This window comes from Lepisosteus oculatus, chromosome 11, assembly GCF_040954835.1.
Source record: "Lepisosteus oculatus isolate fLepOcu1 chromosome 11, fLepOcu1.hap2, whole genome shotgun sequence".
Lineage (NCBI taxonomy): Eukaryota > Metazoa > Chordata > Actinopteri > Semionotiformes > Lepisosteidae > Lepisosteus > Lepisosteus oculatus.
In genome coordinates, this window is record NC_090706.1 from 16,038,239 (window position 1) to 16,052,889 (window position 14,651).

Genomic DNA, 14,651 nt, shown 5'->3' on the forward strand with positions numbered 1-14,651 from the left:
CATAAATGTGGATACTTCCTTCAGAGAAGGAGTCGCTGTACAAATCATAATCCTAGCAAATACCTTTTAACTGCGAATCGGTTCTGTCAATGTAAAGAGGAAATGGTGATAACATGGCCTAGCATGAGCACAGTTGTTTTATGTTCGATGAGTTGCTCTAGCGCTGGAATTGAGCAGGCAGGACCAGGGGCTCCCAGAGAGAGGCTCATATACACCCACCTGTGAAGTCATAGAGCTGGGGCAGCGTCTCTATGACAATGCCGATGAGGGGCAGGTAGAGTTGGGCCAAGTGTGTGCGCACCTGGGGGTCAGTGAAACGCGGGTCCGAGTCATGGCTGCACAGCATGTTGTGCACGGCACTGATAGCTTTCTTGTGTAGGAAGAAGACCCTGTGAACCAGACAGAGAAAGGGGAGACGGTACAGAGATTCGAACTCTTAAGGAAAATCAAAACCTGTCGTTAGCTCTCTATTTGTAGACATTGTAATGAAGACGTGCACCCTTTCAAACGTCTTTTAAAACTTTTTGAAATGTTAAAAGGTTGCAATTGCAGAGTGAGAAATAGATCACTAAAAAGTAAGTTTTAGAACACTTAAATGAAAGTACTTTCCAGATTCACCCACTTAAAACTCTCCAGGCCTCCTGGGTGGTTCCACCAGTAAAAGTACTGGCCTGAGTACATGTTGAGCTCTGTGATCACAGGTTCGAGTCTGGGTTGTGATCAGGATTCCCCAGGCAGTTGCGCACTATTGGCTGAACACTGACAAGGGTAGGATGAGACTGAGCTCTCTGGGCTCTCCGTCACCTCTGCAGCCTATCAGGAGCTCCCAGACATGCCGTGCTCTTGGTGATGGACATGGTCTCCTCCAATCAGCTGTGACAGGGCTGTGCTGCCTCTGTCATGTTAAAAAACGAGTGGTAGGGTTGTAGGAATCCGCCTTTACTTCCTGGTGTGCGGTTGTGGGAATAGAAGCTGTGAGCTCAAATGTGAAAAAACACAATTGGCTATTCCAGATCGGGTGGGTATAACAAAAAATAATTGGGGATTCTAAATTTACACAATAAATCCAGGACTTCTGCTTATATAGTTGTTGATGTGCAAAAATATTATAACCCACTCTATTCAGCAAACTTCAAAGTGAGAATTGAGAATTGAGAAAAGAGATCTAGAAATGATTTTCATAGCAGCAGACAATTCCGCAGAAGTGAAAAGGTGCAGGACCAGACTGCCATATGAAGGAGCTGTGGGCACTCACCCCTCTCCATCAGGCTCCAGTATGAGGGCCAGCTCCGTGAGCAGCAGACCCGACAGGAAGTGCTGCTGGCGGAAGGGCACGGACAGCTCAAACATGCTGGCGACTCGCAGGTCCTGCAGGTGGCTGGAGAAGGCAGAGCTCTGCAGAAGAGAGGGAGATGGGAAGAGCCCACAGAGTGAGAGGGGGATGAAGAGGCGGAAGAGGTAGTAAGGGATAGACGTGTGGAAAAGATTAATAAACAGGAAGGGAAGGGTGTCTGAGAGGGCAGAGATAGAGAAGAGAAATAGAAAGAGAAAGTTTGAGACAGACAGACAGGAGAGAACAAGGGGGCAGGAATGAGAGAGAGAGTTCCAGAGAGAAAGGCCACAAACGAGTGGAAAGCAGACATCAGGACAGCGAGAGGGAAGAGAGATGGAGAGTGAAGGATTTAAGAAGAGCGAGGGCTGAATCTGATCAGAGGGGGTCTGGAGGCAGAGCTGGGCCTTGCACTGACCTGCGAGGTGGCGGAGGAGATGGAGGGGGAGGGGGAAGCTGGGGGGCTCAGTGTGCTGCAGGGCAGGTTGAGGGTGACATAGTGCTCGTGGCTGCAGACGATGCGGACGAAGTCCATACGCAAAGCCACTAGTGCATTGGGGTTCTGAGTTGTGTGCAGCTTGTTGCCAATCTGTAAAAAATGGTTATCAACAGTGTACATAAAAAATGAAATACAACAGAGACAGTTTCTCTTTAGGCCTTTATACTATGAAAAAAACTTCACATCAAAGCAAAGCTCAGCAGGGGTTGTGAACAAGGATGACCAGTGCAGGATCCGCTGGTACCTGTTTGCAGTAGGAGCGGATAAGATTGAAGACAAAACCCCTGTCCATCAGAGAGAGCAGGTCGTTCAGGAAGAAGGCCAGGCTGCTGTTCAAGCGCTCAATTAGCTCCACATCCTGGGAGAGACGAGAAAGGCAAGTGAGTGAAGAGACACCATTAGAAAGTCAAAAGAAGAGACCTCTCCATTCCACATGGAATTCTTAGCAACTCAACCAAACAAACTTTTATCTACATTTCTGAAGCTCTTAGACAAGAGCAGATATTATTAGATGTGTGCAATGGAAGCCACAGTAGGATTGAACTTGGGTGTGTAGATCCAGCTGCCCAACAATGTTGTTGAAGCTGATTCTCTGGGATTCCTTCAAGTGACAGCAAGGCAAGATCCCAGTGTGGGATTAATGACCTCCTCTCATTTCTAACCTTTCCTCTATTCTTACACAACCTTTGAAAGCCTAGAACTATGTGTATTATAAAAACCAAATCCAAATACCTAGGGTTCAGAGAGGACATTGGAGCCCTTGAAGAGCAGAGGCTGGGAGTCTCATGCCTATTGCATTGACAACATTAGATAATGCAGGTCACTCAATACATTTAAAAGAGATTACCTCAAATGTATAGCCTGAAAACGGTATATCAACCATACAACTGACCCTATATTAGGGACAACAATCGTACCTTCAACATCCCAAATATCGCCTAGGGATTGTGAGGGACTAGTGATAAGGGATTTCAAATAAAACAGGCACTTCCCTGTAAATGCAATCATACGCCTAAATATCAATTAAATGGTCTTGTATCTGACAACAACAGTAAAGGCTGATCAGTGCTGCAGTTTGTGAGGAAAGAGAGCTTGCTCCCAAGCGGGCTACGAACCCTGGCCCTCCCACACTGTACCTTGTGGTAGCGACTAGCGATGTCGGCACTGATGGCGCACACTAGCGCAGAGATATCATCCACGAACCGGTCTGGAAAGCGCTGCTTGCGGGGGGTGTCCAGCCTGTCGCTCAGGTACAGGTGATGGGCCATGCTCTTCACCTGATGGGTGGACAGACAAGTGGTCAAACAACAAGGCTCTTCAGTTACAACCACAAACAGTAAAATCTCCATGAAAGACCATTAAATGCATTTCCTCAGTTGGCAGAACAAAGTTTTACTTTAAATAAAGGTACCTTGGTTACATTATTCTGAGAACACACTAACTCCTTACAGTACTGAAAGAAAACCTAGATTAAACAGGACACGTAGATCTAAGGACAACGGTTTTGCATCAGCCTAACATCTGCTAATAATATTATCTGTATGTGTTTGTATGTATAGTGTAATGCAATATGTTTGAGTATGAGTGCAATGTTGAACTGAATGGTTGTTTGCAACATCAGGGCAAATTCCTCACAAATTTGGAACACACGAAAAAAAAACATTAGTTGTATGTGTGCAATGTAAATGAACAAGTAAAGGTTTTTTCCATGCTGAAAAGAGAAAAAAAGAAACGTTTTTGCCGTGGAGCCTTCTTCAGGTATCTGTGTGTAATGTATATGTACTGTATATGCTACCAGCAGCATCTATAATCCTTCATCAACATGCCTTCAAGCCCACCCTCTGCAGCACAATAATACGTGGCCTCAGCTGTGTAGAAGGCATAAGGACAGTGACTCACCATGAGCTGGAAGAAGAACCAAGCCTGATGCAGGGCAGCGTCGCGGACCGTGCTGGTGCTGACCACCCACTGCAGGGCCAGTTCCTCATGAAGCAGCTGGACACAGCATGGACATGGTTAGTGTGACACTGAACCTCACACATCAGCAGAGAAGACCCCATCTGCCATTTCTTACCAGCCACTGACAAAGCTTCATCACTCAAGTGAACTCATCTTTCATTACCTTTCTTCTCTTGAAAAGTTAGATTATAAGTTAATCAGAAAAATTAGAAGCAAACACAAATAAAAATGCTTTTGACCTGAAAACATTTAAAATGAAACGAATTATTTAAGTTTTCATAAGATCTAAGAACAAAATTACTTATTCAATGAGTTAAACTAAGTCACTGAGGACTGAGTGAGCTGAGGGACTGAGTTTATGACACAATGGTTTAGGCACCCAAAAATGTACATTGAAAAACACCACCAAAATTTCTGACAAGTTCAGTTTCTGGGATGTCTTCCCTGGATACCCACCCCACAGTGCCTGACCTTGCGTGGGACAAGACCACTGTGCTAGGAGACACCACTCCATTCCTTCTCCCAACTCCTCGGCACTAACAGTTCAAGAACATCACGCACACTGGCTCCCCAGAGCGCCCAAGATGCCACCCACTGGCATCACATTTCCAGTGCTGAAGACACTCTCCAGTTATTTTTTTCAGACTCACAAGGATGAAAAGGATGACATTTGGGCCAAGTTTTCAAAAAGTGTAAAAGAAAACAAACTTGATTTATTTTAATTGCTGGTTTATTTAAATGCGTTTTGATCTTGCACTTGAGAAATGCTGATGAAACGGGTGTTTAAAAAAAAACTGGTGTCAAAACATTTACCTTGATCTTACCTGGAATTCAGGGGTGTTTAATATTTTTTTCTGCTGGGTGCAAATTCATGTAAATTCTAACCATAGTGATGTGAAGAGAGCCCCACAGTGGAGCACCTTTTGAAAAGCTGGCCCCCAGGTTGAAAGAGTTGAGAGGCATGTGAATACAGCCTGCAGATGGGTGACAGAGGTGTTTCGGGCATGCGCCCATACCCTACCTTGCGGGCAGTCTGCCGAGCCGGGGTGGGGGCAGCATGAGAAGTCCCCTCCAGGAAGGCAGACATGCGATTAGGGCAGCGCTCTGAGGCCTGTGTGCAGGGGTGAGAGGAGGCCGAAAGAGAGAGAAACAGACAGGAGGAGATATAAAAGTGGTGGAGGTGGGGTGGTGAGGCATGGAGAGAAAATGAAGAGATGAGCGATGATCCTCACAGAAATCCGAGCTCTCGGAGGGGGGCTCCGATCGAGGTGTTGAACTCCATTCTCTCCTGCAAAGGTCTGTGGAAGTGGAGCTCTTTGGACGGCTGGGGTATAACAGCCATTACTTGACCTTGAACTTCAATACTGGCTCACAAGGAGGTTTCACTGATAAAATTCCTCTTTCATTCCTGGTTGGCAATATGTAAGCCTCCTAGAGTCACTGTTTCTCAGCTTCCCCCTCCAAAGCTACCACAAATATATTTCCAGTTTCTCCTAACCTGGAGCCAGGATAAATGCTACCAACGCGATGGATCAGGATGGAGGTGATGTCAAGGATGCAGAGGCTCTATAGAGGTGATACAAGAGTGAAGCAGAAGCAAGCAGCACGCAGGAGAGTGATTGGTGCAGCAATAGCAGCCTGTCCCTGACTGATTCATGGGTTAAGGTTTAGCACAGCTAAGCTCCCAGAGGACCCCTGTCTCATACACTGTTCATTTTCTACTGATTCCTTAACCACCAAGGCTCACTGATTCTCTTATGTCAACAACTTGTGTGATTAGACCTTTTAAACCAGTTTCTGTCCTCTGTCTTGGTTTCGAAAACACTCCAGGTGTCCTGCTGATAAACATTTTAGTGACACTAATTTCAGTCTTATTCATTTAGGCAGCTCCCTAATTTAAGTCTTGATGCATCCTGAAACATTTTAAGACACTCATCTTAAAGGAGCTTAAAGTGTTTTAAATCTCAGTTGTAACAAAAAAAGACAGGGGTCCTCATAGATCAGCTTGAGAACCACTGTTATACCTGCTAGAACCTTTCTGAAGATGCCTTTGCCATGTGGCATTTTAAAGTACACATCATTCCCAAAGAAGCTTAAATGCTCCTCCTTATACCTTATCCCAGCAAACTAGGAGTGAGGACCAATCTGACCTCTCATATTCAGGAAGGAGATTATACATTTAAACGTGGAGTGGCCAGTGTGCTTGCAGATCTTCATTCCTCCTGAGCTCTTAATGAACTACAGTACTGGCATAATGGCTGCAGTTTCTAGCATGCCTATACACACATTCTCCCCTTAAAACCCATTTCAGTCTCCCCCGGCACTGTGACACTCAGTGCTCTCACACTCAGACACACCATCCCCAAGCAAAGAGGGGTAAAAGCACCTGCTTGAGGTCACTGCTGGAGTTGGGGTGATTCCTGCGCAGGACGGCTTTGGGACCCCCAGGGGCGTAAGCAGAGTTAACCCAGGAGTGGGAGCGATCAATCCCCTGCACCGGCCCGAGAGGAGAGAGAGAAAAACGGGAGAGCAGCCCCAACCAGGGATTAAAACTCAGAGGGAGAGAGAACAGGGGGAGGAGGAGAGGGAAGGAAGAAACTTGGGAACAAAAAGACAGGAATGAGAATAACTTGGTCCGGCATTAGCGCTGGAATAAGGATTGCATTGTTAAGCAATTAAATCATTTTATCTGCATATTACCCATCCATCACCATTAGTTAGCGGCTGGCTGCAGTATGCTACAGGACTCTCCCAAAAAGATTAAATCTGATTCACACTTCAATACTTCAAACAGGCAAAATACACCAGGGCTGCTGCAAGGAAAGGACAGGTTCTCAGTATAACAGAGGGTGACAACTGTATTATCAGCAGGTCATCCTTCTCTAGAGGAGCTACTGCTGACAGATGAACATATTGTGACTTTAATGTTAAATTTAAAAAAAAATGTAATAACAATAATAGAGGATCCTACTAAAATAAAATGAGACAGAAAATCTTTCTCACAGTATGCTTATTGTGGACAGAGGGGAAGGGGTCTACCTTGTTTCCGATGATCTTCTGCACCTCGTCGTCGGGGGAGGTGGGAGTGCTGGCCAGGTCAGGGTTGCTGTTGCTGATGCTCTTGGAGCGGGAGAGGTTGAGGCTGCTGGGACGGCCTGTGGCACGGGACAGGGTGGCGTACTGGATGGGCATCCCATAAGGGGCGCTTCCCGTATCTTTACAGGTGGCAGAGAAAAACACAAAAGGCTACATCAGTACCAGGGGTCCCAGAGTGATGGCAGTCATGTTTAGGGTCTCCCTTCATCACATCACAAACTGTAGAGCAGAAGGTAGAATACTTGTGAGGGCCCTTTCATTAAAACCTATACTTTTACATATCAAATGGGCAGCCCCCTAAACGTTTTGTCTCTCTTGGAAAAGGAAGCCACCTGGTACCAAATAGTCTATATGTCCTTAACACTCTTAAGTGCAGAGGAAACAGCTTCTGCGATGGACAGTTTCATGTTCCCTTATATGCTGGGGCTTGTCTCTCCCACGTCCTCGAACACTCACAGGAGCTGGGGGGCCCGGTCTCCAGTGTGGGCAGGTGGAAGCAGTAGTGGATGTAGGAGGACAGCAGGTTGTTGCGGCCGTGCTGGTCCTGGTTGCCCTCCAGGTTCTTGTGGATCTGATTCACAAGCAGAGCCATGGCTTCAAATGCAGCCCGGCCCAGATTGACTGAACAGACAGAGGGAGGGAGGGAAGAGTGTGTGAGCAAAAGGAGTCAAAACCACAGAACAAAGTCTTGCCAAAGGAGGATAAACATCTGTAATTCTGTGGACCTGGGAAATGCAAGCTCGAAATTGGTTATATTAAGCACCTGTTTTGCGTATCGAGAGAAACTTTTCAGTGTTTATACTTTTGTGGTACTGTACAACATATAAAAAAACAATAATATAATCTTTACGCATCTTTTAAAGTCGACTTTAAGTACAGCGTCTAATTGTTTTAGTCGCCTTACCAGACTCCTTAAAATGATTATTGTTGATTAACTGCTCATTTTGTGGAGTAATTGTAAAATTTAAGTTGTTTTGAAAAAACATATTTACAGTAGGAGAGATAAGTATTTTTAGTTTTTGGAAAAAAGCAGGAGGGGAAATGGGTATTAATCAGTTTCTGAGAATAGTTTTCAAATCCTTAATCACAGATAAGTTCTTAGTTTTAAACTGAAAAAAAGTGCTCACTTTAGAAACTGTTAAAACAGCTATGGACTATAGGGCCGATATTGTATTATGGTGCTGCCCAAAAAGATAAATACGGAAAAGCACAAAAGCATATTATATATAAGATATCCTTTTACAGCATCTGTCTTTGCTTTGGTAATCTTAATCTTACAGTGATGACAACTGAGCACATATAAACTGAATTTTAAGAAACATGGGGAGAGAAAGAGAAAAAACAACAAGAGAAGCAAAAGCACACAGGAACTCTAACTTTTACATCAGCAAAATACACCGATTTTGAAGGTTTCCTGGAAGGGTTCTCTAAGCCCATTTAGGGCCTTCAAGCAACATCCACAGCCTGCAGCCTTTAAACTCTCAAGCCGTTCCTGTGCGTGAGCAGCTGGAGCCTCACCAATCTGGCCGGCAATGACAGGGGGCCTGACGATCAGAAGGATGAGCTTGTTCAGCAGGTGGTGCAGGAAGCGGATGCAGGTCTCCAGCACGGCGGAGCGCAGCTGGCCGATGCTGCTCTTCAGCTCCGCCTCCACGTTGCCTTCAGTGATGATGACATCCTTCAGGCGGAAGGGGAAGGAGTACTCCTCCAGCACGTGCACCAGTGTGAAGAACTTGTCCAGGTGGGGATCCTGAGGCAGCCCGCATGAGAACTTAGTCAGCTTCAGCCTCTTACAGCTGAGGAATGAGACTCCATTGCCCCCCAAGTGTGCTTGAAAACATGCCTAGTTTGCTTTCCTAATTATGGATTATGGGGTCAACTTCAGGAACCCACAATGGACTCTACTGTTGTACCTAGATTTGCTCCAGTATACCCAACTGTAAATAATGAGGAAGAAGTAACCTGTTGATGGATCCCATTTATTGTGGGAGGCTGTTTTCATGCACCCACAATTAACTTAACAGTACAGAATCAGATTAACTCTGTCTTAATGATCTGCTAGGCCCCATTATGGACTTTCTTTAGCTTACTCCTAGAGAATTAGTTGAGGAAAGGGATCAGGTGGCTCAGGTGGTTTGAACATGGTTGTGGGATTCAAACATGGGAGCTGAGCACATCAGCAGTATATTTAGCTATAATGAAAGCATTTACCCGTTTGGCATGCTTAGAACACAGACTTACCTGTGTGTGCACTGATGAAGCTGCAGTGACTTCGACGGTGAACACCCCCTTATGATTGTCCACCCACTTCATACCAGGCAGCTGCACCTGTGAAACAAGACTGATTGCATTACCAATGTACCCATCATGCATTGCAACATCCTTTCTGGGCCATACAACAGGAAAAGCAAAGTATATGTAACAGATCCTAAAAACCTCCTTTCCACAGCTGCACCCCACCCCACACCAAACACTGACCTAGCTGAGCAGGCCTGAGCTGAGTCATGAAATCACACACAGCAGGTGCAGAGAAATGTATTAGAAAGCACCAGTTTACATTTTATGAGGAGATATACTAGGTCATAAACAGCTTATGGGGAAAACTGTATGCTTGCTTTGTATTCAAGGATTCAAGCTCTTCCTGAATGCTGTAATATGCCCAAATTGTACCAAGAGCCTCCATTACTTCAGTAGACCAAAGCTGCAGTTTTATATCTCAGTCTTCTACAACGCTGCATGATGCATTCATTATTCTGTCTCATGTGCTGACAGATGCAACATGATGGCAAAAGCAGTTTCTCTACATCTGGCCACATAACTGCAGAGCCAGAACCAGAGCAGTCTGTGGGTTGGTTGTCTCTCGGCTAAACCTGCCTGGAAACATACGATAAGGAGAGAGGGTGTTGTGAAGAAATCAGGTTGTTTTGGGAAGAACCCTCCCTAAGACACCCCAATATATTCAAACCCTGCCTCCATGCAGTGACACAACAGCATGTGCATTCAGGCTCCGGACCTTGTCCTGAGCTTTCCTGCTCTGCCCAGGAGGCTGGGATACTGCACTTCTGCACCTCACTGCAATAGGTTTGAACACCTGCGAGTCCTGTAAGTCCCACCTCTGGAACAGTCTCATTATGCACTCCAAATAATGAAACTACAATGCACACTGCGGGCAATCATGGCAAAGCAAAGTGAATGATTGCTTTAATTGATTTAAACTGTCATGCCATGCAAATTAACCCCGTCAAACCTCCATAAAGGCAACACCTTCCAGCTTTTGAGCCATCTTGGGTTTCTCAAAGAACTTATCTAAAAACTGAACAGTGTGGATAATTTAAGTCTTTTTCTAACTACAGATGCTCTTGTTTGGAGGTGTTGTTGCCATTAAAAATCTCATTAGTTCTGAAGAAAAGTGTCAGTTCTTTAGTTCTGAAGTGTCAGACTTGCACCATTACTCAGATTTTAAAAAAAATTAAGGCCTGAGGTTCAGCATTTGAATTTCAGAATTAAAAACTAATGTGAAAAGTAACATTAGGAAATAATGAAAGCACATACTGTCCATACCATCCCATGGCAATCCTACAAAACCCAAAAAGAACAGTGAAACTGAAGACTTGTTTCGTGTCGGTCTGAGATTTTGTTGGGTTCTTGGAGAGCCTTCTTTTTTTGAGGGAAGATACTCACATCAGGGGTGAGCACGGAGTAGCTAGGGGGGGGCTTCTCCACAGACACAGGCAGGCTGAAGGAGCCTGTTCGAAGACGGCCATGCTGCATTAGTGGAATCCACTACAGAGAGAGAGAGATTCAGCAGAGTCAGCAACCTCATTATTTTCAGTGGAGCAAACAGAAACAAACTTAAAATGGCAGTATGCTAACATAAACACGATGAACACAATCAAGAATGACAGCTAGAAAACAACTAAGTACAACTTGTTTACAAATTAACTATTTGCTATTAGAAACACATGGGCAATTCGTGACATTACATGTGTTTGAAGCTTGGAATTGATACACTGGCTTCTTTCAAGAGACAGCTGGATGAGATCCTGGGATAAATTAACTACCAACTTGCAAATGGGTTAGATGAGCCGAATGGTCTCCTCTCACTTTTAATCTTTTATGCACACTGAGGCGAAATATAGTCGAAAGTTGATTTCTGTAGGTGAACAATCTGGTACTCACAATCTTCCCTTCACCTCCTACTATGCGCCACAAATAAAATTGTATTTATTATCCCTTCCAAGAAAGTGAAAGACTGAATGTCTTAGGCACTATGAAAGGCAACTAGGGGGGCAGGCCCGAGACCTCACCGTGTACCCCACAGGCGTCTCCAGGGGTGTGTTCTGCTTCTGCTGGCAGCTGATGTGGTAGAAGGTGAAGAGGAAGTGATGGTTATCTGTCAGGTTCGCCGGGATCTTCAGCTTTATTTCCTCGTAAAACTCTGGAGTTCTGGAAGGAGAGGAGAGGAAGAACACAGGATTAAGGAAACGTAGGGAACAATTCCATATGAGGGTCTTTCACAGACTCTCAGAATTTCATATGCTGATGCTTCAGAGAGCAAGGGTACTCCACATTAGGTTATATTTCCCCTTCCAAAATAGTAATACCTTATGGCAGAACTGTAACAATCTCAAATACTGTGTATGTATAAAAAACAATGCATTCAAAGATAATAAACAGATGTGATGACTAGTGTATATGTTCAGTACAAATGCTTCAGGGGCTTACTTGTCATGGTAGATGACTGGAGTGTAGGCTTCTTTGTAGAACTCCCCGCAGCTAGACTTCCCAAATATAACCTGCAGTTACAGCCAAAAACCATGCTGAGATATCTAGAGAAAACTATTCAAACAGGCAGATAGTCTACTAAATAGTCTGCACTGTAGGGATGATCTGACTGTCCAGCAAAGTCTGACACACACAAATTCAAAGTAATACATGGCAAAGCACATGAGGTAAATGATTACAATACAAGTCCCCACATACTGGTTAAAAATTAGATCAAAGGTATTTGATATATAAAGATGGAAACAGATGAGTATCAGCAGGGGTACTACTTCAGAATAGCTGTGCAGCAGGAGGCAGATCACAGCACAGCTGATAGTTCCTACAAGATTAGAAAATGAACTCCCTCCTGATCTGTGCTGTGTTGCACTTGCAGGGCAGGAGAAATGGAGACTATATTGATGGCACAGGGGGTGTCTACTCACAGGCAGGGCCTGGCTGGGGTCCTCGCCCGCCATGAATTGCACCTTGACAGCAATGTTTCGCACTGAGCCCTGCCGACTGCTGAAGTTCAGGCTCTGGGGGTACACGTACAAGAGGTTCCTAATGGAGATAGTGAGTGAGAGAGGACAGGGAGAGAGAAAAGGAGCAGGAGAAAGAGAATCAATCCAATCATTGAAAACATTTCAGGATTTTTCAGTCTAGATGGTCAGGAAATTGCCTACAGTCCTCTCTGAAAGTATACTGAGCTGTGACTTATAGCCAAGCTATATGTCAAAATATACAATTTGCATATTCTTACAAAAAACTTAATTCTTAATTGTCTAGAACTGGATTATTTTTTACTGTCTGTTTTCCATTGCATGCTGTTAAGATATAGCCAATACTAGATGTGATTTTAAAAAGAACTCTCAACTCTTTTTAAAATTCAGGCATCCACATTTGCTGTGCAGGTCTCCAAACAGATGGTGTCTTTTTTTAACCTGCGCGCTTGCCCAAAACAAACAGCCAAGGTTACTGAAGGACGCAGGGCTCCCTCTCAGCAGGTGCTGTGTGCTCCCTGACTGCTGAAACAATGAGCCAGGCTGGCAAAGATCTCCTGTCAACTCTGATCTCCAAAACACATGAGAGCCCAAAGTAACCTTGAACCTCCTGCTAGCAGCCAGTGGCAAACCCAGAATCTGATGCCATTTGTTTCTGTTAGACTTCCAATAAAAGAAACCGCTCTGTAATTTCTGTTCAGTAAAGAAGAAAGCCCGTTCAACACCAGCCCGGGAACGCGCTCCATTGGCATGTTGTAAACTCACTGGCCAAACTGCCCACCGTGTAACACCATGGACCTCTGCCAGCTGCAGAATGTGTCCCACTGAAATATTTTCTCTGTCAGCTGAGACTGTGATGAAGGACAATGGCCTGTTGCATTAAACTGCACAATTCCACCCCATTCCACAGGTTTTGTACAGGTTTGATATTTAGGGGATTGTTCTGGTCAGGGAAGCTCATGGATATCCATTTCATTCTCCTGAAGCCAACCACACACATTGCCTGTAACTGAAAGATTTGACTGGGTGATGGTGGGGATTCCTTGTATCAGAGATATAAGCCCATCTGTGTATGACTGAGTTCTGATATAAAACATTTTCACTCACTGTTATCTGGTACCGTATATATCAGATGAACCAAAGCAATTTTAAACTTAAACTACTGTCATTTAGAATTGCTTAGTCAGGAACTGAAAATGTTTACTTTTTTTCCCCACACTGCAAGCTCTTAAAAAATCATAGGGGTTAGTTGTAATTTCAAGCTGTTCAGCTGTACCAGGGGCGAAAACATTGAAGAAACATGTTTTTACAGCAGCTATGAGGAAAATATACAGTGATCATGGACAATTAAACATGACTCAAAGTTCTGTGCAGTTATTAACACTCCAGCAATGCCTTCTTATTTCCAGAGTGCTACACACACGACTGTTGCAACATGGCTAGGAACCCGTAACAGGTCACAATGGTCCGATAACTGTATTCAATCCATAACAATCTCTCAAGGCAAGAGTTTCCCAACACCGTTTTACCAATTTCTGTACCATCCATTACTGTACTATTACTAGCACTCTGAAGCAGTTACCTTCAAAGGTGGGACTAGCAGATCTCATCTTGGTGAACAGACTGAAATTGCTGAAACTATTTTGAACAGTGTTTGCCAATTTACGCAAACCCAACCTTTCTAAACATTAAATTGTTATTGCTAAAAAACACGTTACCGATCATTTTTGTATCTGTTTGTGACATTACATGGTTGTAATATTGTCCTTTTTGTAGTGCCATTCATTAGCATACTCAGAACCGTAGAGTAGAAAAACAAAAACTCTTAACAAATATGCACTAAATCAGAATGCAGTAATGGGAGATTTTTTCCTAACTGCCTGAAAGATAAAAGCACCCATACACGAGAAAAGCCATTTAGAGCTCATGGTTGAAGTAATGGATGTCAGACTGGGCCTCTGTTCCCATTTGCCTGTACAAATCTACTGGAACCAGAAGGCAGCAGTGAGCACACTGAAGATGATTAGGGGCTCTAGACAGTGGGAGCAACACAGCCACAGTTCAAGAACGAGGCTAGCATGCACTCATCGGAGAGGCCGACCTATGAGACTGTTCTCAAATAAGCAAACAGTGTGAGGTGTGTAATGCCAGCTGTAACCCCAGCGCACAAACACACCCTAGACAGGGCAACACCAGGATCCCACAGGCACCCCACACAACAGTAGCCCAGGCACAGCCATCCCCCCAAGTCTTCAACACCGGGTACTCATCAGGATATCAAAATAAATTAGCCTGATTGTGTAGCCGAGGTACAATTCAGGCTCCTTTATTTGAAAACATTGTAAGTTAATGTTCCAGTGTTTCATATGATCTCAAACCAAAGAGAAGTTCAATCCAGAGAAAATTGGGGTCAAGAAGAAACTGTCATTTTAATGCCGCAGGATAAAAGAAAAAAAGCCTCACTGTTCATATCGGGACACAGGAAGACTTCACATATAAATGG

At 44.4% G+C, this 14,651-nt stretch overlaps 1 protein-coding gene across 4 annotated transcripts in view; it reads right to left on the bottom strand.

The window, feature by feature from the left end:
* The window catches only part of dock6 (dedicator of cytokinesis 6), a 70,226-nt gene that overhangs the window by 25,055 nt on the left and 30,520 nt on the right, over positions 1–14,651 (bottom strand). For 2 of the 4 annotated variants that reach the window (XM_069195801.1, XM_069195800.1), the window contains exons 18-33: positions 12,092–12,209; positions 11,610–11,680; positions 11,192–11,330; positions 10,566–10,667; positions 9,126–9,212; positions 8,403–8,634; positions 7,341–7,505; positions 6,828–7,003; positions 6,175–6,279; positions 4,810–4,899; positions 3,729–3,824; positions 2,966–3,106; positions 2,074–2,187; positions 1,749–1,919; positions 1,256–1,395; positions 220–389 (exon numbers count right to left, since the gene is read on the bottom strand). In XM_069195801.1, the coding sequence (XP_069051902.1) occupies positions 220–389; positions 1,256–1,395; positions 1,749–1,919; positions 2,074–2,187; positions 2,966–3,106; positions 3,729–3,824; positions 4,810–4,899; positions 6,175–6,279; positions 6,828–7,003; positions 7,341–7,505; positions 8,403–8,634; positions 9,126–9,212; positions 10,566–10,667; positions 11,192–11,330; positions 11,610–11,680; positions 12,092–12,209 (2,117 nt within the window). The remainder of the gene's footprint in view (positions 1–219; positions 390–1,255; positions 1,396–1,748; positions 1,920–2,073; positions 2,188–2,965; positions 3,107–3,728; positions 3,825–4,809; positions 4,900–6,174; positions 6,280–6,827; positions 7,004–7,340; positions 7,506–8,402; positions 8,635–9,125; positions 9,213–10,565; positions 10,668–11,191; positions 11,331–11,609; positions 11,681–12,091; positions 12,210–14,651) is intronic. The other 2 variants (XM_069195803.1, XM_069195802.1) reach the window with 2 other exon arrangements.